General features: G+C 40.1%; 1 protein-coding gene across 1 annotated transcript in view; it reads right to left on the bottom strand.

Moving 5' to 3' along the window:
• Positions 1–27261, bottom strand: part of COL5A3 (collagen type V alpha 3 chain) — a 1727233-nt gene that overhangs the window by 272690 nt on the left and 1427282 nt on the right. Inside the window, exons 58-59 of the mRNA XM_044084684.1 lie at positions 20998–21105; positions 19744–19797 (exon numbers count right to left, since the gene is read on the bottom strand). Of these exons, the coding sequence (XP_043940619.1) occupies positions 19744–19797; positions 20998–21105 (162 nt within the window). The remainder of the gene's footprint in view (positions 1–19743; positions 19798–20997; positions 21106–27261) is intronic.

The following is a 27261-nucleotide window of genomic DNA, read 5'->3' as shown; positions in this document are numbered from 1 at the left end:
TACTGCTGATCACTAATCATCACGTCCTTTCTTAACTTTGCTTCCACTACTCTTTCCCACAACTTCATGCTGTGACTGATCAATTTAATCCCTCTGTAGTTACTACAGCTCTGCACATCACCCTTATTCTTAAAATCGGTACCAAAACACTTTTTCTCCATTCCTCAGGCATTCTCTCACTTTCCAAGATTTCATTAAACAATCTGGTTAAAAACTCCACTGCCATTTCACCTAAACACCTCCATGCTTCCACAGGTATGTCATCTGGGCCAACAGCCTTTCCATTCTTCATTCTCTTCATAGCTATCCTTACTTCCTCCTTGCTAATCCATTGTACTTCATGATTCACTATCCCTACATCATCCAACCTTCTCTCCCTCTCATTCTCTTCATTCATCAACCCCTCAAAGTACTCTTTCCATCTCCTCAACACACTTTCCTCGCTTGTGAGTATGTTTCCCTCATTATCCTTTATCACCTTTACCTGCTGCACATCTTTCCTAGCTCGGTCCCTCTGTCTAGCTAATCGGTACAGGTCCTTTTCTCCCTCCTTAGTGTCCAATCTTTCATACAACTCTTCATATGCCTTATCCTTAGCCTTCGCCACCTCTCTCTTTGCCATGCACCTCATCTCCTTATACTCCTGTCTACTTTCTTCATCTCTGACAATCCCACTTCTTCTTTGCCAACCTAGTGTATGGGATAAAAAGCATTTTTTCTGAAGACTATTAACATGATTTTTGTCTTTAAAAATAGCTTTATTAAATTTAAGAATTATTGGATTTAAAGGGTAAACTTGATCTTCCCTTACTCTTCTTATCCCATTCTTAACATTTAAGATGTTCTACTAACATCTGTATAAAATATGTTTCTTGCATTTGTTGAGCTAGACAGTACAAATGCCAAGATCTTGCTAGAACATCCAGTACAAATGCTACAATCTTCTGTACTGTCTAAGTGTTATTATTGTATCACTACCTGCTGGTACTCAAGTTTTCTGAAAATCTTTATTCTTGTTCTGGACTCAATATCCATCAGTTTGTAAAATAAATTTATCTGCATGTAGTTAAAGCTTTAATTTCACTAATTTAATTGTTTATTCTCTAAAACAAATAAGGCTTCTACTTGTTATTCATGAGCTTATGTTTCTATTTCCAATTTCATTATTTGTATGATACTCTGCTATAGATTGTTTAAGTTAAGTCATTTCTTTCTGAATAGTACCTATGTTCACTTCACCATAAAACTGATATTATCTTCAGTTGAGATTATCTTCAGTTATATTCTTCAACATAGTAAAATCCCAAACCAGAAAAAAAATGAACCAAGAAAAATGCAGGCCCCCTGAGGCTGTATTTGTTGACCAAACACTCAAAAATGACAAGTGGTACAGGATAAACCACACAAATGCAACTTTAATAAAATCAAAGAAATAATTGAACACTTTCATCCCTAACTCAGAGACTTCATCAGAATGTTAAAATCAACCATTGTTATCCTTTTAAAGTGACAACAATCACATAATAAAAATTGACCAATAAGAATCCCCACATTTTAAATTGAAAAAATAAAGTGAATCAGCCACTAAAAAATCATTTGTACCAAAGACAAAACTCCACAAATACCTTATTGAAACATGTTTTCAGTTTTGTTGAGAATCACTGGTTTAAGTTTCAAGTATTGTACCTTATGAAAAACAATCAACGTAAAGTATACTAAAAGAGATACTAAAACAGAGCTAAGATGGATATTAGGAACACAAAAGTATCCTAGTTTAAATGGTATGGTGTCTTTAAAACCAGTTTAAACAAAAAGGTCTGAAGCATTAGTTTATTGGCTTTATTATTTTCCATTTAAATTTAATACAGAGTTTTTAACTGAATGTCATTAATCAGTGAAGTGGTGTCATTAATTGAATAATTACTGCTGTTATAAATGTCAGCCTGTATGACTGTTAGAGTCAACTTGATGAAACAGTTGTGAAAATGCACTTGCTGTTATTAAAGCATTTCATTGGTATATGTTGTTCAAGGATAATATTGCTTCCTACATTTGATTTTTGTTACAGCTCTGGACTTTAATCTGGTGACTATAATTTTGTTTGTGCTATTTAAATTTGTATCAGCAGTATTCATCAATACTTAACTACTGCCTTTATTCTGTTCCTATATGTAAATTATTATTATTCTGCAAACTAAATAAAGCTTTCTTTCATTGTTGCTTAAATGTAGTCCTTGCCTGTTAAGCTAAGGTATCCATAATGTCACCTTTACAGGTATCCTTGAAATGCTAATATCATTTTTGTGACAGCTCTGTTTTCTTAAAATGAAAGGTACAAATTCATTTTCTTTAAATAGACAGCCTATATGCAGTCTTCTTGTGAATAATTTCAAAAAAAGAAATTATGCCCATTTGTAGGGTCCTCTTAAGAGTTTGAAAATCCAAACCACTTATTGTATTTTCATTTTCAGTGAACACGTTGAAATTCAAGTTAAAAAAAAAAAAACTTAAGCACAATGTACACTCTCTAATAGTAGTAGTTTCAACCAAATAAAATAATAAGCTCACGTTATAATGCTGTAGCTCTTTGCATCAGGCTGGAATTGAATATTCTGCTCTCCATGTGTTCATAAAGACGACAAATGTAATGTTGCCTCTTATTGAAGACATACTTTTATTTGACTAGTGGTTTATCGCTACTCTCTTTTCTCTCAACTGGTGATTTTGCAAGTATGCTTTCTACTGACACATTTTCTGAAATACTGTCTGCATGGGATTTGTCCTATTTGATCCTGATTGAAAGAGTTCTACTGACAACTTCTAAATGCAGTAAATGCACCCATAGCAATACCCCTAAATTGATGAAAAAAAATCTCATCTTGGAAACAATCTTTTTCTGATGCATGTTCCAACACGCAACAAATCACTACAAATTTCAAAGTTTTTCAAAACTTGGAATATATAAGAATTTCCATAAACTATTCTAAGCTGGCATGATGGGGAATACAGGTAAAATATCTTTAACATGACTAAAATATCCACTTCATTAAAAGCATTGCTCAGTAAATTTTCAGAAAAGTCCCAATAATCCTTGGAAACCTGAGAAAACAACTGATGAATACCTATCTATGAACATTAGCAAGTGGTTCTATTATTTAACTTTTAAATGCTGAAACAATTGTCCATCAATCCCATGGTTCAAACACATATCAAACAATATAAAAATCAATCCTACTTTGAGTTATGTTATTTCATTCCTAACTACAGCCATATAGGAATCTGTATTTAATAATAACTTGTGAAATTTGTTGCCATAATTAACATGGTTCATAACAAGCTTCCTTATCAGTGTTCATTATCCTGATATTCTTATCTGAGGAAAGAATTAAAAAAAGTTCTCAGCGAAAAGAAATCTCTACCTGGTGAAATATTAAGAAATAGGGTATTAAATTCCATCAAAAAGATAAGATTGCAAAAAGAACTACTTTAATTTCTGCATAAGAAATAGTAGCAAAGAAATGTTGGGTGAAACCTTCTCATCTTTAAAGAGAAGTTCATTCTCTCCTTAGTCATTCTTTTTTCTTTCTGAACTATATGCCTAGTACTTTAAATACTTAAGGAGCAGGGGGAGAATGAAATGTCTTGAAAGTGACAGCAAACTAGAGGAAACCTTTATGGAAATCCTGGACAATGATGTGTCTAGATGTGCCTGTTATATCTATTGATACCATATGCGTGCCCTGCTGTATCAATAGCATGACTCCTTGGACAATCACTACTCAGAATCTGATATACAAGAAATGCTTGATAAAATCTCTAAAGTTTAGAAAAGGAAAGAAAACTCTGATCCCATTAACAACAAGAGGCAGGACAATTATTCATTATATTATTTGCATTTCTCTGAAGGAAGAACAACCTCTGCAGCCCTTTAACAGACTAGATTCTGGGCCAGCTGCTTAGGGTCTATGTTAAATCATCGAACGCTTAAAAAAGCGAATGATGATTTATCAAACTCATGTAAGTGAAAGCTTACAAGCTTCAACTCTTAGAACAGTGATTTTTTCCAAGGGAAACAAATTGCTGTTCCACAAAACAAAACAAAAAAAAATTTTTAAAGCATTACATAAAGTGGGAGACTTCACCTGCCACCCCCCCTACTTAAATATACCAACTCTGAGATCACACTTCAGTCATGAAAATGGCAAAGTAATGGAAGCAGCCAAGCAATTTCTTTCCCAGGGAAAGAATTTGTTTATATGCCATTTCGCTATTTTGCCTTTTCGTGATTTCAAGTTTGATCAAGATGCATTCGAAATAATGTATCTACGATCATTTAATAGGAACCCGGCTACTTACTCTCTGGGGATACTGCCTCACATTCGATGGCAAGTCATTCTGGGGGTCACCCCAACAGATATAAGGCACATTTGGAAATCACTGATCTATGGTAATAGCTCTCCAAGCTGGGTAAAATCTACAGGACTAACCTTCCACTGGGCATTTTTATGGGGTGCTTGGTACTGTGATTTCTGCAGCTGTATAGTCACTCTACTGGGATACATATTCAGTGGAGCTTAAGGAGACAGCACTGCTTGTGTTTGGGTGACACACCTTATTCTATGAGCAGCTTTCTTCTTGGAAAACAACTGAAGTGGTCAAGGAGATGAAAATGTATCTGTGGACCATCATGAAGACCATCTGCAGTGTTTAAAACTTATCTCCTTTTTTGTTGGCCTTTACTAAGGCTCTGGGAAGCTTTCCCCAAGAAGACATCTTCCTGAAGATTCTCCTGAATAGACTAGTTCATAGTTCATAATTAACTACTTAATCTAATCTTTAACTGACAGAAACCTGTATCACATTATATATTCTGGACACATGTCTGAGCCTGCTGCCCTAATCATACTATCAGTACAGTCAAAAATAACAAAGGGTGATAAGAGCTTGATACACAGGAAGAACTAGAACAGTGACAGTAGGAATTATCAGTCCACACTGGCAGAGGTAAAACAAATATCCTCTTAACACTGCCCAAAACTGTAGACATGTTATTAGGTGGTAAGGTAGAATTGTGCTATGGCCTTTAGTCAACTTATCACGTGGTAAGGTAGAAAGGTGCTATGGCCTTTAGACATCATATCAGGTGATAAGGTAGAAAAATGATGTGGCCTTTATATATCTTATCAGGTGGCAAGGCAGAAAGGTGCTATTGCCTTTAGCCATCTTATCAGGTGGTAAGGTAGACTGCTGCTATGTACTTTGTGACATCTGCTAGAATAAAGACCCCATGTGAGAATCAGAGGTGAGATACTTAGGTTTTACTTCATTAATTTTGGGAAGGTTTGGAATACAAACACCTTCTATAGAGGGACTTAATCCAGATGCTTCTAGACTGCAAGATTATTGACCCTATATACGTAGCTAAAGTGGGGCAAAGAAGGCATTTGCCCCAAGTGCAAGTTGTCATGGTACAATCAGCAGGACCAGCATTTATTGTCAGGTCTGAAGTGCATAGTAAAATACAGCACCGGTATTCATTAATGTATACTGACACTGCATCTACAGGTGCTCACTGTGTGGTATTTTTTTTCACTGCTGAGAATTGAAGAAGTGCCAGATCATGGGACCCACACAGTATTCTGGAAGACCTAGCCATGGATCTGAAGATACATTCCAATGGTTTTCATCTTCTTTACCAGATACTAATTCAAATGCTTTTGGGTAGAGGGTAGAGGGTAGAAGGCAATCAGTTCAGTTCAAAGTGACCTTGGTGAGCCTATCATGTAGTGGATTTCACAGAAAGAAGGACCACTGGATCATCAGAATCCAACTTCCAGAATGCAGAGGAAGATGGAGACCTTTATCCTTAGCTTTAGGAGGGAAGGGTGTCCTGGGATCACCCAACATCCAAAGCAATGATTAAATGACAGGAAGATATCTGATGGCAGGTGATGAGGCCACATTACTTGGAGGCAGTACATGTTGGTAGTGGTCATGACATGCCTGTGTGCAGACTAGTACTAGTGCCAAACCATGATTCTTAGGCACACACTCTCATGTGCATGAAGGTATGCCCTTCCAGATGCTGATTATTACATGCACATCTAACATCTAGGCCATCCCTGTGGACTCAACTAAAACAGTATAGGAGTCTCCTTAATTCTTCCCAACACTGACACTGGGGTAGCCACAGGAGTAGTCTATGTAATCTTGAGTTCACTCATCAAACTTCCACTGGAAAACTTGTGTGAGCATGCCAAGTGAGCTGGGAGGGGGGACCAACATGCTCTTGACAATCAGATGTGCAACACTTGCTGCAGACATTCAGAAATGGTTTCCCAATGAAATGTCAATGTGAAAGTTAGCAATGAACATCCCATTGATAGGAGCTGGAGAAAGTGCTAGACTACCTCCTGTAAATTAGTTTAGAGCTTCCTCACAGTCAGTCAAAGACAAGTGAGAAATTGATCCATCCATAGCTTTCAACTCATGAGGAAACAAATATCTCCTCAAGAGGAGACTTAAGAAAAGGAGGACAGCAGACCTGTCACTAGTGGTGTTCCCCAGGGATCTGTCCTGGGACCCCTACTGTTTGGCATCTACTTCTCAGTGGTCCAGACAAAGGCAAAGGGCCTGTGGCTGACCAAGTTTGTGGACAACTGTAAGTTGGGTGCTGTTATTGACTCACCAAATGATGTTAACATACTGCAAAAGGGTCTCGCAGCAACAAATGACTGGTGCCAAAGACATGACCTTAAGTTGAATACAAACAAAATGTATTATCATACCATTCAGCTAAAACATGACCCCTACTGATTACCACATCAATTGCAACCCCTTCAGCACACAACCTGTGGTGAGAGACTTTGGTACTCAGGTTGACAATAATCTCACATTCGACCATCATGTAGCGGCAGTGGTCAGAAAAGCCTTTTACTTGGTTCATCTCATAAGTAAAGGTATTGCATCCAGAAAAAAGGAGGTTATAACCTCTCTATACTCCTCCCTCATTAGGTCTGTAATTGAGTATAACACCCCGTTTGGTATATACCTCTCCAAACACATGCAGCAACTGGAAAAGCCACATAAATACCTCACAAAGAGAATCCATGGCCTCGAACACCTGTCTTGTGTGGACCAGCTCAAATCACTATCACTCTACTTGGTATCATACAGATTGCTCAGAGGTGAACTCTGTCTCACCTACAAGGCAATATCAGACCCTACCTTACTTGAGGTATTCCATATCCGTATGTCTAAGTCCTCATGCATTACCTGTTCAGAAGGCATAAATCTAACATGAGCATCAATAAAACCTGCTAGGAGAGACAGGTTTGTCTCCCAGAGGCTGCCCAGTCTCTGAAATAGACTTCCCATACATGTCAAACAGAGTACATTACTGATGCTCTTCAAGCACAATCTTGATGAGTGGATGGGAAACCACAAATTTGATCCAGGAATTCCACATTTGGATCTCATTGACAGTGGCGACAGGTGCTGACTAAGGTTTCTTTCTTGGGGATTACCTCCTATAAGCCTATGACCCTATTGATCCTATAATTTAGCTTGATGTCTGGCCTCCAAAGTTCTTATCTTCTCCCACTGGTTCAATAATGTTCTAGGACCATGTGAAGGATCAGTTTGTAATTCTCTCTTCTGTGCATCCTGAATACTACAACTTTCTTTTCATGGATGGCAGCTTTGGGCTTCTCTATTTCTCATGTTGGTTGGGTTGAAGTGCTGACAATGTTTCAAGTCATGCTTCTCTCAAAGGCATTATAATTAGTGCAGGTCCTGAATTGTGAACTAAAATGTTTTGTGTTTAGATGTCAAGCATGGGAACCTCCCTATTATACACATTAGAATGATGAACTTTGAAAGCAACTGAAAATAAATGGTGAAAGGAGGGGATGGAGGCATTGTCCAAGTCTCAAGGTTATGACATAACATGGACTGGCCAGCAATACATATCACGGATTTCTCAAGCTAGAGGAAATTCTGAGTTGTGCCAAGCTGGCAGTGTCTAATGATGCAGTCTCAACAGATAACACTACAGAAGGGCTGTAAACTCAGATAAAGAATTATGTTTCCACATGTAACAAAAAAAAATGAAAATGCATATGCATTATATGAAAACAAGAGTAAATGAATGTAATAATACTTAAATTAATTAGCTTCTGAAACATACATTTTTGTGAAAGGTTATTACCTTTCCTTTTATTAATATTTATGTTTCTTCTCCATTTCAGTTTTTCTTAAAGTTGCATACCCTGTGGCTAAAGGCACCAATATTTGTGGATACAGGTGGAATAAACAGTCTCCAATATTTGTTTTTCCTTCTTCATTGTGACATTAATCACACTAGTGTATATGATTAATATCTGTACAAACTATCACTACATTCACTCTATAGCTTGTACATGTGCTATTATATAAAGAACCAGTTCTGCACTGACAATTATTTGCTCTAAGAATTCTGCTGCCCAGATCTTACTTGAAAAGACTTGTAGAACAGTAACACTTAATCGAGTTATTAAAATAAACAAAATGTACTGCATTATGAGCAGTTACATGCTTTATTTTATTTTCTCAGCTCTCTAATAAAACAGCATGATCTCAAATCAGCAGGCCTTACGACCAATCTAACTAGTTTCCAGTGGCACCTTAATACTTTAATTTGAGTCATCAGTGTCATTAAATGAAAGTGTGCCCACAGGGGCAGCAATAAAAATATTTTTTGAAAAGATTTAACAGTTGAGCTACATTCCACTCTTAATTTATACCCCAGAACTTACACAAGCTGAAGGAAGTTAGCACTTTAACTTTTTTTCCACTTTTGTAGATTAATCAGACGAATACTCAAACGAGGGCAGGCAGTACTGGTGTGCTTCCTGTCCTGTTACTCCAAGACATCAGTATGCTACATCCACTGATGCTCCAAGCTACCACTGTACTGCATCTGCTGGTGGTCTGTGTTGTGGTATTCCTCACTACCACTGTACAGCATCTGCTGGTAGTTTGTGTTGGGGTCTTGCTTACTACCATTGTACTGCATCTGCTGGTGGTCTGTGTTGTGGTATTTATTACTACCACTGTACTGCATCTGTGGGTAGTCTGTGTTGTATCCTTACTACCACTGTACTGTATTGGCTGGTGGTCTGTGTTGTGGTATTCCCCACTACCACTATACTGCATCTGCTGCTGCACTGTGTTGTGGTATTCCTCACTATCACTGTACTGGGTCTGCTGGTGGTCTGTGTTGTGGTACTCCTCACTACAACTGTACTGCATCTGCTGGTGGTCTGTGCTGTGGCATTCCTTACTACCACTGTACTGCATCTACTGGGGGTCTATGTTGTGGTATTTGTTACTACCACTGCACTACCTGGTGGTGGTCAGTGTTGTGATCTTCCTTACTACCATTATGCTGTATCTGTTGGTGGTCTGTGTTGTGGTATTCCTCACTACCACTATACTACATCTGATGGTGGTTGGTGTTGTGGTATTCCCTACTACCACTGTACTGCATCTGCTTGGGGTCTGATTTTGTGGTATTTCTTACTACCACTATACAGCTTCTCCTGGTGGTCTGTGTTGTGATATTCCTTACTACCACTGTACTGCATCTACTGATGGTCTGTGTTATGATATTCCTTACTACCACTGTACTGCATCTGCTGGTGATCTGTGTAGTGGTATTCCTCATTACCACTGTACTGTATCTGCTGGTGGTCTGTGTTGTGTTATTCCTTACTACCACTTTACTGCATCTGCTGGTGATCTGTGTAGTGGTATTCCTCATTACCACTGTACTGTATCTGCTGGTGGTCTGTGTTGTGTTATTCCTTACTACCACTTTACTGCATCTGCTGGTGATCTGTGTAGTGGTATTCCTTATTACCACTGTATTGTATCTAATTGTGGTCTGTGTTGTGGTATTCTTCACTAGCACTGCACTGTATCTGCTGGTGTTCTGTGTTGGGGAATTATTTAATACCACTGTACTGTATCTGATGGTGGTCTGTGTTGTGATATTCCTCACTACCACTATGCTACATCTGCTTGTGGTCTGTGTTGTGGTATTCCTTATTACAACTGTACTGTATCTGCTGGGCGGTCTGTGTTGTGGTATTCCTCACTATCACTGCACTGTATCTGCTGGTGGTCTGTGTTGCGGTATTCCTTAACACCACTGTACTGTATCTGCTGGTGGTCTGTGCTGTGGTATTCCTCACTACCACTATGCTACATCTGCTTGTGGTTTGTGTTGTGGTATTCTTCACTACCACTGCACTGTATCTGTTGGTGGTCTGTGTTGTGGTATTCCGTAATACCACTGTACTGCATCTGATGGTGGTTTATGTTGTGTTATTCCTCACTATCACTGCACTGTATCTGCTGGTGGTCTGTGTTGCAGTATTCCTTACTACCACTGTACTGTATCTGCTGGTGGTCTGGGTTGTGGTATTACTTACTACCACTGTACAGTATCTGCTGGTGGTCTGGGTTGTGGTATTACTTACTACCACTATACTGCATCTGCTGCTGGTAGTATGTGTTGTTGTTGTATCCTTACTACCACTGTACTGTATTGGCTATTGGTCTGTGTTGTGGTATTCCTCACTACCACTATACTGCATCTGCTGCTGGTCTGTGTTGTGGTATTCCTCACTACCACTGTACTGCATCTGCTGGTGGTTTGTGTTGTGGTACTCCTCACTAAAACTGTACTGCATCTGCTGGTGGTCTGTGCTGTGGCATTCCTTACTACCACTGTACTGCATCTACTGGGGGTCTATGTTGTGGTATTTGTTACGACCACTGCACTACCTGTTGGTGGTCAGTGTTGTGATCTTCCTTACTACCATTATGCTGTATCTGTTGGTGGTCTGTGTTGTGGTATTCCTCACTACCACTATATTACATCTGATGGTGGTTGGTGTTGTGGTATTCCCTACTACCACTGTACTGCATCTGCTTCTGGTCTGTGTTGTGGTATTTCTTACTACCACTATACAGCATCTCCTGGTGGTCTGTGTTGTGATATTCCTTACTACCACTGTACTGCATCTACTGATGGTCTGTGTTATGGTATTCCTTACTACCACTGTACTGCATCTCCTGGTGATCTGTGTAGTGGTATTCCTCATTACCAGTGTACTGTATCTGCTGGTGGTCTGTGTTGTGTTATTTCTTACTACCACTGTACTGCATCTGTTGGTGGTCTGTGTTGTGGTATTCCTTATTACAACTGCACTGTATCTGCTGGTGGTCTGTGTTGCAGTATTCCTTAACACCACTGTACTGTATCTGCTGGTGGTCTGTGCTGTGGTATTCCTCACTACCACTATGCTACATCTGCTTGTGGTCTATGTTGTGGTATTCTTCACTACCACTGCACGGTATCTGCTGGTGGTCTGTGTTGTGGTATTCCGTAATACCACTGTACTGCATCTGATGGTGGCTTGTGTTGTGTTATTCCTCACTATCACTGCACTGTATCTGCTGGTGGTCTGTGTTGTGGTATTCCTTACTACCACTGTACTTTATCTGCTGGTGGTCTGGGTTGTGATATTCCTCACTACCACTATACTGCATCTGCGGCTGGTCTGTGTTGTGGTATTCCTCACTACCACTGTATTGGATCTGCTGGTGGTCTGTGTTTTGGTACTCCTCACTACCACTGTACTGGGTCTGCTGGTGGTCTGTGCTGTGGTATTCCTCACTACCACTGTACTGCAGCTGCTGGTAGTCTGTGTTGTTGTATCCTTACTACCACTGTACTGTATTGGCTATTGGTCTGTGTTGTGGTATTCCTCACTACCACTATACTGCATCTGCTGCTGGTCTGTGCTGTGGTATTCCTCATTGCCACTGTACTGAATCTGCTGGTGGTTTGGGCTGTGGTACTCCTCACTACAACTGTACTGCATCTGCTGGTGGTCTGTGCTGTGGCATTCCTTACTACCACTGTACTGCATCTACTGGGGGTCTGTGTTGTGGTATTTGTTACTACCACTGTACTACCTGCTGGTGGTCAGTGTTCTGATATTCCTTACTAACATTATATTGTATCTGCTGGTGGTCTGTGTTGTGGTATTCCTCGCTACAACTATACTACATCTGCTAGTGGATGGTGTTGTGGTATTCCCTACTACCACTGTACTGCATCTGCTTGGGGTCTGTGTTGTGGTATTTCTTACTACCACTGAACAGCATCTGCTGGTGGTCTGCGTTGTGATATTCCTTATTACCACTGTATTGTATCTACTTGTGGTCTGTGTTGTGGTATTCTTCACTAGCACTGCACTGTATCTGCTGGTGGTCTGTGTTGTGGTATTCTTTAATACCACTGTACTGTATCTGATGGTGGTCTGTGTTGTGGTATTCCTCACTACCACTATGCTACATCTGCTGGTGGTCTATGTTGTGGTATTCCTTATTACGACTGTACTGCATCTACTGGTGGTCTGTGTTATGGTATTCTTTACTACCACTGTACTGCATATGCTGGTGATCTGTGTAGTGGTATTCCTCATTACCACTGTACTGTATCTGCTGGTGGTCTGTGTTGTGGTATTTCTCACTACCACTACACTACATCTGCTTTTGGTCTGTGTTGTGGTATTCCTTATTACCACTGTATTGTATCTACTTGTGGTCTGTGTTGTGGTATTCTTCACTAGCACTGCACTGTATCTGCTGGTGGTCTGTGTTGTGGTGTTCCTTACTACCAGTGTACTGTATCTGCTGGTGGTTTGTGTTGTGGTATTCCTCACTACCACTATGCTACATCTGCTTGTGGTCTTTGTTGTGGTATTCTTCACTACAACTGCACTGTATCTGCTGGTGGTCTGTGTTGTGGTATTCCTTAATACCATTGTACTGTATCTCATGGTGGTCTGTGTTGTGTTATTCCTCACTACCACTATGCTACATCTGCTGGTGGTCTGTGTTGTGATATTCCTTATTACCACTGTACTGTATCTGCTGGTGGTCTGTGTTGCGGTATTCCTCACTATCACTGAACTGTATCTGCTGGTGGTCTGTGTTGCGGTATTCCTTACTACCACTGTACTGTATCTGCTGGTGGTCTGTGTTGTGGTATTCCGTACTACCACTGTACTATATCTGCTGTTGGTCTGTGTTGTGATATTCCTTATTTCCACTGTACTGTATCTGCTGGTAGTCTGTGTTGAGGTATTTCGCACAACCTTTGTACTGTATCTGCTGGTGATTTGTGTTGTGGTATTCCTCACTACCACTATGCTACATCTGCTGGTGGTCCGTGTTGTGTATTTCTGATTACCACTCTACTGCATCTGCTGGTGGTCTGTGTTGTGGTATTCCTCACTACCACTGTATTATATCTGCTGGTGGTTTGTGTTGTGGTATTCCTTACTGCCATTCTACTGGATCTGTTGTTGGTCTTTGTTGCCAGTTCACAAGCTTGCTACGTTAGATAGGCTGGATGTATGTGGTATTCCTCACTACCACCATAAAGCATCTGCTAATGATCTAGATTACAAGTACTCTAAATCCACTGTCTATGTCTCAGATCTGCTGCATTCTCTACTGCCCTAGTTTAATAAATAATATCTCTCTGGTACTCCAGATTACCATTATGATCACTGGCACTCAAGATTATTGGTATGCTAAATATACTGGTACAGTAGATCTCAAGATTTCAACACCCATTGTATTCTAGATAATGACGGTGCTGCAGATAACTAGTGTGCTTTATCCCCTGATGCTCCATATTATCAGTGAGTCCTGTCCTTTACTGTTCCATATCACTAGTGATTATATCCACTTTACTCACCATAACAGTGTGATTCATCCTCTGGTGATTCCTACCATTTGTATGTAACCGGTAATAGTGTTTCATATTAACAGTGGGCTGCATCCACACTTCCACAGGTGTTCACTATCAGCAGTTTGCTGCATCCACTTGTGTTTCATATTAAAAGCATGTGTTACCCACTACTATCCACATATATCACTATCCACAGATGACCCTTATCATTAGTGTGCTGCATTCACAGGCATTCCACGTCACAGTGCACTGCATTCACAGGCATTCCATGTCACATGTGTGCCCTATCCAATAGTATGTCATGCCACTAGTTGTTGCATCCACTGGTACTCATCACCAAAGTGCTTCACCATCTGGTGCTATATATCATCTGTGTGCAGCAGCCACTAATGTTTAATGATGCCATTGGGAAGCATCCACCAGTGCTCAGTATCACCAGTGCGCTGCATCCACTGGTGCTTCATATCACTGGCATGTTTGTTCCATATCACAAGCCACAGAAGATGCTTATCATTAGTGTGCTGTATTCACTGGCACTTTCTATAAGCAGCATGTTCCACCACTGGTTCTTCTTATCATCTGTGTGCAGCAGCCATTAGTACTTCATGATGCTAGAGGGAAGCATTCACCAGTGCTCACTATCATCAGTGTGCTGTATCCACAGGTGTTTCATATCACCTGCATGTGTTACCCACTAGTGTTCCATATCACTATCCACAGATGATGCTTTTTATTACTATGCTGCATCCACAGTTAGCATAATGGTTAAAGTCTTTGCCTTCCATGACTAGGTACAAGGTTTGATCCTGACCTTGGTCCAATGTCTGTTTGGAATCTACATATTCTCCCTGTGTCTATATGGAGTTCCTCACACTTTCAAAAAGGAAAACAATATGCTGTTTCCATCTCAAACTCACCCAAGAATGAAGCTGTAAGCAGTGGCAGCACACACTCTACATGGTGCCCCATGGGGGAAGAGTTGTATAGACCAACCACTATGGGCATATAATGTGGTGCTGAGTAGCTTCAAGATAGCAGAACACAGATTACAGACTTTGCATCATGGCAGGACTAGCCACTAGGTGTAAAATATGGCTCAAGGTGATTTAGTGGTGCTGACTAATGTTGTCAAAGGGGCATAGGTATTTTCTGGTGATACTGAGTAGACACAAAAATTGCTTTGAGGATAAGGTTGAGTGCAATAATAGGTTCATAGGTTAGTACTAAGCTAACTGCCCTTGCGAGCCATTTTTAAGCCTAGCCAATTATCCCTTGTGAGACTCAAACCCTGCACCTTATGTTTGTAAGGCAAACACCTTAACCATTAGGCCACCCTCCCAACAAAATAAAGAAATATATATATATATAAATGCACTCAACTTACACAACCAAAGGCTCTTTAATAAAGTAAAATTAATAATAATAATAATAATAATAATAATAAAAATAAAAATAAAATGTTCTGGTGATAAAAGGGTTGTGGACCCGGCCAACCCTGACCTATACCAGGAACACAGGCTAATGGTGGGAGATGTATATGTGCCCCTACTGGCCAGTGTGTGCTCGCCAGAAATCCCAGCAGCCTTGTGTCAATAAGCTACTGGCTGGCTGATGTCCATTTGCCCAGCTTGGATTATATGGGATGGCTCTGTTGAGCAAAATCTGGACATAAAACCAACCATCAACCTGCCAAACATGAAGTAAGAATTGCTACATTCAATGTAGGTTCACTGCAGGATGTAGCTTGGAAGGTGATGATATTATGGTAAGGATGAGGCTGGACATCCTATGTATCCAGAGGACAATATGGAACAGCAGTGTAGAAAACCACTTGGCCTGGGATCCAGAGTCTACTTCTCAGGAAGCGGACAGGCTAGAAATGGTGTGGGAATTGTGTTGAGGGAGAGGTTTCAGAAGGCAGTGAGGGACGTCATTAGAGTTAGTGGCAGACTCATGGCAATCAGACTCCAGTGTAATAATAGGGCAGTATTCATAATCTCAGCCTATGCCCCACATCAGGGTTGGGATAGTGAGGAAAAGAGTGCATTCAGACAGCAGCTGCAGGGCCTACTAGATAAAGCAGGACAACGTGAATTGGTGTTGATAATGGGTGAACTGAATGCACATATCGGGTCAGACAGAACAGGATATCAGGACTGCCTGGATTCACATGAGTGGGGGAAACAGAAATAAAGAAGGAGATGCCATTCTAGACTTCTGTCTGACAAATGGCTTGATAGTAGCCAACACATGGTTCAGAAAGACAGACAGTCGCAAGATCACATACATGGGTGGTCAAAATGCAACTCAAATAGACTTTCTCCTAGTAAGGAAAGGGCACTGCAGTAGAATCAGCGATTGCAAAGTCATCCCCAATGAAGCAGTCAGCCCACAGCATAAACTACTGGTTTCCACATTCAGCTGCAAGCAGTGGTCAGAGAAGTCTCTATGGTCAACAGAGACCAGGCTGAAAAACAAAAAGTTGATTAGACAGAAAGCACAGCAGTTCAATGAATTACTCAGGGCTCTAGCACCGAAGAAGAAGAAGAAGAAGAAGAAGAAGAAGAAGAAAAGATGGAGTTGAAGAAGAGAGGCAGCACCTCAAAATAGCATGTGTGAGGACTACAGAACAGATATACAATCAAACCAGGTATGAAAATAAGGTACATAAGGAAAGCTGGTGGAGGAATGCAGAATTCAAGGAAGTCATCAAAAGAAAGAAGGCATTCAGGAAAAGGTGATAGTCAAAAAGACCTAACAAAGGGTCTAAAAAAGGAGTAGCAATAGCAAAGAACAAGGCACTAGAGGCACTCTACCAGCTTTTCAAACATGACTCAGTAGGTGGCACAAATAAACTATATCAGACTGCAAGGCAAAGACAGAAAGATAAAGAAGATACCCAGAAACCCTTCATAATGGTTGCCAGCAACAGCTTGCTCACCATTCCAAAGGATATCTTAGGCAGATGGAAGCAATACTTCCAGCAGCTTCTGAATGAAGAAAACCCCAAAGAAACTGTATTTCTGCAGACACAGCATACGATGAAAGAAGAGGAGAAGCCCACCAAAGAAGAAGTAAAAACTGCACTAAGGAAAATGAAGTCAGGGGAAGCAGCAGGCTCAGATGAGGTCAGACCAGATATGATAAGGATGTTGGGTAAGATAAGGGAGAAATGTTTCCTGAGGATATACAAAGCAGTACGGAGAGAAAGATGTATCCCAGATGACTAGAGAATAAGCATACTAGTGCCATTGTTCAAGACCAAGGGGGACATTCACAACTGCAGGCACTATTTTTTTTTTTTATTTATTTTACATTTGTTTATCGTGTAAGTACGACTGGAAAGACTGCCCGTTTTCAGTGGAGGCCTGGGGAGTGAAACTCCATAGTAATTAGACAATCAAGAAATGTTTAAACATACAACATTTTACTTAAAATAGAGCATACAACTGTTCAGAAAAATAGGCTAACAATTTGACAAAGTGGAGAGATAAGAAAAATACACAACTTTGTTAAACTTATTAGTCTCAAAGTATTGTAAACACAATTCCACCACACTGGAAAACATAACAGCAAGCTAAGCTGAGTTTAATTATACATAAAGAGGCTAGGTGGATTATAAAAGAGTTAACCTGGGTTGGAACATGTACACATCCAGGACTTGGAGAAGTAGGACTTTAGCTGATTTTTGAAACTATGTCTGTCTGTCTGTGTCCTAACTTCCACTGGGAGGGAGTTCCACATTTTTGCAATGGTACAGGAATATAGGGGAGTCTCCTGAATTATATTTGCTTTCGGATACCTCTGCCAGACCCTTATTGGTGGATCTTAGCTGACGACTGTTAGTGTAGTGATTGATTAGGCTGTAAAGGGCTGGGGTTTTGTCAGGGTAGAAGAGAAGTTGATGAGCTAGGGTGAGTTGTCTACGGGCATGTATGTTAGGTAATTCCATCCAGGAGAGTTTGTGAAGGGCTAGGAAAAGAGGCATCAAACTCCTATCACACTTAAGGAAAGTTCTGGAAAGGGTGATAGATAAATGGATACGCAGAGTAGTTAAAACTAGTATGGGAGATGAGCAGTTCGGATTCAGATCGGGATGCAGCACAACTGCCCAATGTCTGCAGTCAGAGATACTTGAAAAGAAGCTAAAAGTGAGGAATGAGTCCAACTGGGCATTCTAGGATATGGAGAAAACATATGAAAAAGTGCCAAGAAAGATGATTTGGGCAGTCCTGCAGTGGTTTGAAGTCCCAGAATCACTGGTAGAATTAGTGTAGGCTATGTACAAGTACTTAATGACTGAAGTACAAACAGTGTTCAAACTCTCAGAGGGGTTGTGGGTGAGCATCAGGGTTCAGCTTTGAGCCCATTGTTGTTCATACTGGTGATGGACTAGATTAGCAAAGAGGTCAGAGGAGATAGATCAACAAAGTTGCTGTATGTAGAGGATGTGGCAGTACAAATAGACTCTGAGCAAGAACTTCAGCAAAGGATAGAGGAATGGAATGCAAAACTGAAGGCACATGGGATGAAGAATGGAGTACAAATAAGACAGTTGTATTGACAAAAAATGGGGGAAATCAGATGAAGTTGAAAACTGAGACAGAAGGGGAAAAAGTGGAACTGGTTAACAGCTTCATGTATCTGGGAGGGGTGGTTGAGGAAAAGAGAAGCATGAATGAGGAAGTCAAAGCCTGAATCTGAGGGGCTGCAGCCAACTGGTACAGAGTGTCAGGTGTAGTGCATCACAGAAGAATGCCAAAGAAGTTGAAACGTAAGGTGTATAAATAAGTGGTGTGACCAGCACTACTGTATGGTACAGAAACTTGGCTAATAAAGGCAAACCAGCTGGGAAAGTTAGAAGTGATGGAAATTAACTGCCTGAGATGGGTGGTACGATGCACACTGTGAGACAGTCAAAGAAATTAGGACATAGCAGAAGCCAAAGTAGCTTCAATTGCAGAGAATGTCAAAGAGAACAGATTACAGTAGTTGTGGACATGTGCAGAAAGGCTGAAGACAATCTGGTAAAGAAGATTTGGGACAAACAGAAAGAAGGCAAGATGAAACAAGGGTGCCCGGCAAAGATCTGGATGGATTGTGAGAGAAAAAACTCAGGCATGACAGTCAAAGAAGATAGGAGAGTGGCACTGAATAGTGAGAGATGGCAACAGTTTTCATGACACCCCAACGCCATGTAGAAAATGGGAAAAAGGGGGGTTGCCGATGATTGCAGACGGGTACTCCATGTCACGTGTGTGCCTTATCCAATAGTGCTTCATATCACTAGTGGGATGCATCCACTGATACTCTCTATAAGCAATGTGTTCCACCCACTGGTTCTTCCCATCATTTGTGTGCAGCAGCCATTACTGCTTCATTTTGCCAGTGGGCTCCATACACGGTTGCTCACTATCATCAGTTGACTGCAGCCACTGGTGTTTCATATCATCAGTGTGATTTATCTACAATTGATCCACATCATCTTCAACAGATGATCATTCATCATTAATATCCTGCATCCTCCAGTGTTCCATGTCACTCATGTGCCCTGATAGTGCTTCATATCACTAGTGGACTGTAGCCGTTGTTACTCCAGAGCACCAGTGTACTGAATGCAATGGAACTCCAGATCACCAGTGTGCTACACCATTAAGAGCTCTTCACACTTACAATGCACAATTCCTGCACAGTACAACAGAAACTATACAATGTAACAACTCGTTATTCTCATCCAGGCATCACTCCACTCAGCAGCCTCTCAAGGCACAAACTCTAAAGGTTGGACTTGAACCCCCCCACATAACTCATTGGCACATTGTTAATTTTATACTATGTCACTACACAGTATTAAAACTTAAGCTAGACAACATTCTACTCTTGGGTCATTCATAGTGTGTGCCTGAAAGAACAAAATGACTACTTACAACTAAGCCGGATGTGCCTGGGGGACCATCAGGGCCAGGAGGTCCAACAACACCCTATAAAGAAAAAAGGAAAACAAGACAAATAATATTTCAGCTACACTGCAGTCCTTTTATTAATTTAATTTGAGAAGCATCTCAGCATTTAGATCTGTTGTATGAGGGGTATTAAATTCATATATAGCAACTCACAATAAAAAAGTAAACAAAAGGATTTTTAAGTGCAATAATACATTATAGTTTTATTAATTAAAATATCACCTACCGAGGCATTAACTCCCTTTGAATACAATTAGGTTTCCTATCATTTTTTTCACACACCATTCTTTCTCATGTCATTTGACAGGAACGACAAACAACTCCAGGTTAGGTGACTAACTTAGGGGTATATGCTAATACTATGTGCCAGCTCAAGTAACTGATATGGGCAAAATGCCAAACAGGCTATCATTTTACCAGGCTACTCTCCATAAAGCACACTAATCTAGTAATTGACAGGAGATATACTTTTTGTAGGTTACAATGAAATGGGCCATTGATAATTTTATCATTTAACTATATTTTATTTACTCTCAGTCCTAGATTTTTCAAATATCAACAGATGTATGCTGCATCCTATAATCCCCAACTATGTGATGTTAATAAGAAACTGGATAAACGAGACTAGTAAGTCTGACCATATGTGGGTTAACAAAAATTACAGCCACTTTGCCACAAGATGTAGAACATTTTAGGTACACAAACTCACTATACTCAGGCAGGATGATGTTAGAAATATACAATGTTTCCATGACAATAAACACATCATGCTGATGTAAAGAGTTTGTCCTTTTTTATTAAGACTTCTTGTGTTACTATAAATAAAGTTATTAACCTTGTGTGACTGTAGTGCGAAAAACAGCAGGCAACCTGATGTCTAAAACATCTTATGGGCCCACAATGTCTATAACAGACATTTTCTCCTTCATACCTTAAATGAAATATTTCTGAGGGAAAGAAATTGGAGTCATGTTGCACCCGCTCCCAGGGTGTAATGGCCTTTATTTTACTGTCTAAGTAAAATCATCAGAGACCATTAAAGAATCTACCTTTTAAGTCATGTGACTTAAATCATTTACCTCAGCATGAATAGCAGCAAACTCAAACTGTGATTTGCTAATAGTAGCTCTGGGCAGCAGCAATCAAACTTAAAATGTTGTTGTAAGGAGATAATGAAGAATGTTAAACAACTGCACATCTTTTGAACAATATCCTTACCAGGTCACCTTTGGGTCCTTCTGGTCCTTGGTTTCCTGGCAATCCTTGGTCTCCTTTCTCACCCATTTCACCAGGTGGCCCAATGAGGCCAATCAGTCCTACGTGGCCCTACGGATGGTAGAGGAGAAAGACAAACTGTCAGTAAAACATATGAAACACCTTAACTCAGGAATACAGATTACCACAATTCAACCTTGGTTTACTCTCATTTAAGGTAATACTCTTCAGAAAATGTATACAGAAAACTAATTATTAATCTAGACTTGTGAGATTTACACACACACACACACACACACACACACACACACACACACACACACACACACACACACACACCACACACGTGCGTGTCCATACAGGCAAACATGTATCCCCCACACACACACACACACACACACACACACACACACACACACACACACAAAATATATTTCTGTCAGACACAATTCTTTCTAGATACACTGTATTCAAAAGTTTCATAACTCGATACCCATTGCTGTTAGACAAAATATTCTTTCCTTGCAGCATTATATTAACAACAGTTGATAACTAAAATTTTTACTTAAAAACAGTTCTTAAAAATAAATTTGCCACTTTAGATTTTTCAGATATGACCTGTGTATATAACCTTTTTTGTGAATTAACAGTGTTTTGCTGAAATATTAAAATAACTCATTAAAAAAGAATGTGACAAGTAATATGTCCAAGACAACTCATTAATTTATAATCAGCCTCCAAAACAATAAGCAATCTAATTTTCAAACTGGCAGGAGATGTAATTTTCTAACAAGCACATTCACAATTCATAATTTATAAAAGTAATGCTCTTAGAATAAAAAGAAATGCATAATAATGAGAATTTAAACTTCAAAAATAATCCGTTTCAAAAACTGAAGAGATTGAGTGATGAAAATAGAAAAAATTAAAATGCTTTTTTCCCTCAGGAATCAGTTCTACAACTGATAATTTGCCTTTTGACATAGTAATTTTTTATTTTTTTGGTAGTAAACCGCTCCATTCTGTTAACCAAGGAACTTTCTCTCAAGCAAGGGGTGTTGCTTACTTCTATCTACAGATACTTTCTCACCTGACCTCATTCTTCTTTCAGACTACAGCTAATATTTTTTTAATCCTACATTGAATATATAGACTAACTCAGAGGTGGATGTTGCTGCTTTATAGCTCTCGGTTCTCCTGTTTGATGTTTGTTATTGTGCCTTCTCTATGAAATCTGCACATCCTGCCTGTGTCTGTGTGGGCCTCAGCTGGGTGCTTAATTCCTACTATATCCCAAAATTGTATCATAAGGTGAAATAGTGATACTTCATATTGTCTGTAGGGTAGGGTGCCTGACATGTGAATGAATGTGCAATATATATGTGTCTTGAGAAAGTCTTGAGTTAAAACTGTCTTGTAAGGAACAAGCTAGGCCCATTCTTATCAAGCTATGCTGGTTATCAATCTATACTGACAGAGTTAAAAAGAAGATAAGTTTCATTGTTTTGCTTTTAAAAAAGATAAGCTTCATTGTTTTGCTTTTAAAGTATGACAAAAGTAGCTGTTACAGGTTATAACAGACAAAAAACTATTTTCTTCTAAACTATAGAAAACTGCTTACTGCATTTGTAACAAGTAGCTTCTACAGTTCATTTCACACATGGAACACTAAAGTTCAATTCAGAATGCTGGTAATGCACTGAAACTTCTTCTCTTCTTAAACTGCAGGCCTTCTTTAGAGCAGGGCCCTTTTGCAATTGCCTAAGGTCAGCATTGCTTATGTCCATTCTTATGCCTGGCTAAAGGCAGTCAGTGACCCCCTATCTCCCTTCTGTCACCCCAGTAATGAGCACAGCTCTGTGCCTATTACTTCATCCTTGTCCTTGCCTACCCATCGTGTTAGCAGCCAGCATGTTGGTTATACCACTGTACACCTGCTTGTCAACATCTGGACAGCAGTATGACTCCATTCCTAAAAATGGGGACATGGTCATTGGCAGACTACCTTCATTCCTAAGCAGTTACTGCATGCATCAATTACGAGATTTAATCACCCACATGCACATACTCACTGCATGATCCTTCCGGAAGTCTAACTTCCCATTGACACACATTCCTATGGTAATGAAGTGCTGAATCAGTCTATTAATGAATCACACTTTATTAAGACTATCTTGGATAGCCAGCTGCATGTATTGCATTAAACACCTAACAAAGCTCTACCACTAATTGCACTCCTACCAATGCTCTGATATCCTGAGCAGTTAGCGTGTTCCAAGCATTTTGACAATATGGAGCAAGGATCTGCAAATTCAATCCCAAATCTCTCTGAATCCCCCTGCCTGGAGACTGTATGCTATAACATGCAAATATAAGCCATAATCACAGACAAAGACTTTCTAGCCCCAGAATGTGCTCATTTCCCCTAAATAATGTACTGCAGATCCTGGTTAAAAATAATTACACATCTGCTCTCCCATTTGTTATAACTGTTTTACCAAGCATTCTTAAACTCTCTACCATATATGTTAATTAAAATGCTGTTAGTAAAGCTGTTTGGTGGCTAAACTAAGAATATAGTTCTTGTGAACATATTTTCTGTGGTACTGCCTTATTGACTGCTACTGACTCCCTGAGGTACCGACATTTAAGTACTGGAGAAGTTCCAGATGGTGCAGCCATACAGATCACCTAGTGTACTCCAGTATGTAGGCAGCCGCCCACCAAGCAGCGGCCACGCCTCCATTTCTGCCACCATGTAATGCCTCCATGCAATGTGGTAGGAAAAAATGTAACCACACACTCAGTGAAGTAATTCCTTGTAATCTCCATCTTAAAAGAAAATCCTTTTGTCAGAATATCACTGCTTGTATTTTCTATGCCTTTCTTCCTCCTTTGTTCCATTCAACCCACCTTAGGGTTCAGATTATATCACACTATGTTATTGTATCCCTCCATACTATAAATGATAAGCAGTCTTGGTCATCTTCATGTAGACTACCCACTCCCCACCACCTTAACTAGCATAGATGCCCTTCTTCCCAGCTACATCCAACAGCCTTATCACCTACTTCAGCTATGGCATCTAAGCTGGAAACAGTACTTTAAATGAAAGAATGGTCTCTAGCTCTTTGACTTTTTACACCCGGTAATATATCATTGCATGCTATTGCCCCCCCAGACATTATTATGTCTGCCCTATTGCTATACCTTGTCCAGACTACAGTTTAAATTTACCTCCCCAATTCAGACAGAAAAACACAAAAATAACTTCAAAAGTGCCCACCTTTGTGAATGCAATACAGCTTAAACAATGGTGTGGATGTCCCCTTTGCCCAAACTACAGTGAAAATTTGACTCCTCAAGTCAGACAGAAAAACTAATAAATAACTACAAAAATACTCACCTTTGTGAACATATGCAAATGTGTTTTAATTGTACTGCAACTTGCCTGTTTAAATTACAGCTATAGCACATCAGTGAGCCAGCCCTACCCTCCTGCTACCCTTCTTTCACCCTTTTACTATTTCTTTTTTATTTATTACACCAGCTACTTTAACATTACTGTAATCCCTCCTTGCCCCCACTCTGCTCTCCTCTACCCTTAGCTTCTAACACTTACCTTCTTTATTCCGGGTATTTAACAGATACAATTTTGGTTTACCTGCAACTCTCTGTACTACAGCTGCTTTAACAGATTGTTTTTTTTTTTTTTCTCCAGTTCTTTCTTTCTTGCACTCATTTGGGTTTCCCATGCACTGCTCCAACCTGCTCCATTCACCCTGACTACACTCAGGCTCACTCTGCTCCGCTACCCTGCCCCCATTCCCACCCACTCCTGAATACCTTACATTTATAGCTAAGAAAGTTCTTCCCCTCCCACTTAGTTCATGTTCTTCCTCCCACCCTCAACCAATCACACACTATTCTTCTCCCTTCCTACCTTAACTCATCAATTAACATTCCTCTTGCAAATAAAACCTCTCCTCTGCTCTCCTCCTATATACTCCTGCAGTCTCTTTCTCCCATATTTTTCCTCCAACTACTTTTCACCCTATCTGCTTTCCCCTTCTAAGTCAAGCTACACTCTACTTTCCTTCACTCTCCACCTTCTCCAACTTTACCCTCCTTCTGCTCTATTTCTCTCTCTTTACACTCAAACTATCCTGCTGTGTTCTCTTTTCTCCCTTTTCCTACCATGCCCCATTAACTCACATCCTCATTACACCTAAAACTCTCAACACACCTCTTCACCTAAGCCGTCACCAACCTCCCCACCTGTGCTCTCACTTCCTCAACTTTCCTCTCACCTAAATCTCCAATCACTAAGACATTTCACATCCATATCATGTTTCTCACCTGTTGTCTGCACCTCTTCTTCTTCTCTTATCCTATCTCTCCTCTTATCACATTCCAGTCAATGCCCTACATCCTTCAACTACCTACACTCACTATAATGTAAACTACAAACCCAGCACTCATTTACCATATCTCCATCACTATTTCTTACCCTCAACTCACTCCTTCCTAAAATCAAAACATCCCCCCCACCCCCAATCCATCCTAAAACTAAACTTAAATATCACTCACATTTCCTTACTTCTCCTACATTGCTTTATCCCTACAATTTCAAACTTCTTTCAGCCATACACCCTAACCCAGGTCCCCTTTGTAACCTTGCTTCTACCAGGTGCCCTTTGTAACTTCGCTTCTACTAACCAACTCACTCATCCTACCTCACATCACTCAAACTCTCCTTCCAAGCATCTGACCTTCTTCTCTCTTAATATTGACAGATTTCCTAAAAACATCTGTGAATTCCATGCACTAATGGACAAATACTCTCCTGATATAATAGCTCTCACAGAAACTTGTCTCAAACCTCATATCTTAGACAAAGAATTTCTTCCTTCTGGCTACAAGATCCTTTGCCTCGACAGACCTAATAAGAAAGGAGGAGGTGTTGCCATAATACACTCTGAACACCTCAACCTGTATCTCATAGCCAATCCAACCCCTTTGTTTCACCCTGCTGAACTCTTAACTGTCAACTGCAACTTAACAATTACAAAACACTAACTATAGCTGCAATATACACACCCCCCCGGTGACAATATTACTATATTAGAACAAATTTTCTCCTGGTTCACACACAATATACTCAATGAAACTACTCTGCTAGGTGATATCAACATCAATTGGCTATCCCTTACCTCCAACTCCCCCAGATCTAGCAGCAATCTGCATGGTTTCTCAGAACTTATCACCACCCTGACCCACTTCAATAAAACAACCAACACTAGTTCTATCACAGACTGGATCCTAATTTCAAATCCTCACCCGTGCCACCATTTAAAGTCTACCTGATTCCATTAGCGACCACTCTCATATCTGCATACAAAGATTCACTCCACACCATCCAAGACCACATAAATTCAAAGACTGGTGCAGCCTCTCAAATTTCCACCTTGACATATTTGATAGCACACTCTTCATTCCTACCTCTAGATGATGCGGTACTAAAATTCAACATTTTCTTAAACATACTTAACTCTCTTGCTCCTCTCCCGAAAATTAGAGTTAAATCTCTCTGCTCACCCTGATCATATCAATCCGCACACTCTCTCATGCAGAAAAGAGACAACACCCGGAAACTCTGGATTAAGATAAAAATCCCCCATCCATCACCAAACCTAGAAAGAACTCCATGACATCACCAAAAAACAAGTAAACAATGACAAGAAAAAATTACCTAAAACCTCAAACAACCCATCTTAGTGACCCCCCCCCAAAATTCTGGAAATGTATCAATCAAATTCTGCACCCAGGCAACCCCACACCACCTAACCCCTGGCAACCCCACACCATCTAACCCCTGCCCCAATAACACCCCCCTTGTAACTGCCACCATATTTAAGTCCTACTTCATTGACACTATATATAAACTCATGCAGACCTCTAACTCCACTAACCTCCCTATAACAACAACTCCTTCTCTCTGAAACCTGTTCCCACCAGCTACATTAAAAAACCTCCCATATAAGCTTAATCCATGCTCTCCATTTGTGGACAACTTACCTCCACTCTTCCTTAAGCAAGCGGCTAAATCCATAGCCTAACCCATTTCCATTGGTCTCAAATCATAAGACTTCTTCAGCTTGTTTACTCACTTTATTATACATATTGTTCTCAAAAGATTGCTACCTGTGACGCCTCTTTGCCTATGTGTGCATTTACGTCTGTTGATATATTTGTGTTACCAACTTG

Source organism: Protopterus annectens, chromosome 9.part0 (assembly GCF_019279795.1).
Source record: "Protopterus annectens isolate FY-2018-M chromosome 9.part0, PAN1.0, whole genome shotgun sequence".
NCBI lineage: Eukaryota > Metazoa > Chordata > Ceratodontiformes > Protopteridae > Protopterus > Protopterus annectens.
Note: the sequence above shows the minus strand (reverse complement) of the source record. Positions and strands in the feature narration are given on the sequence as shown.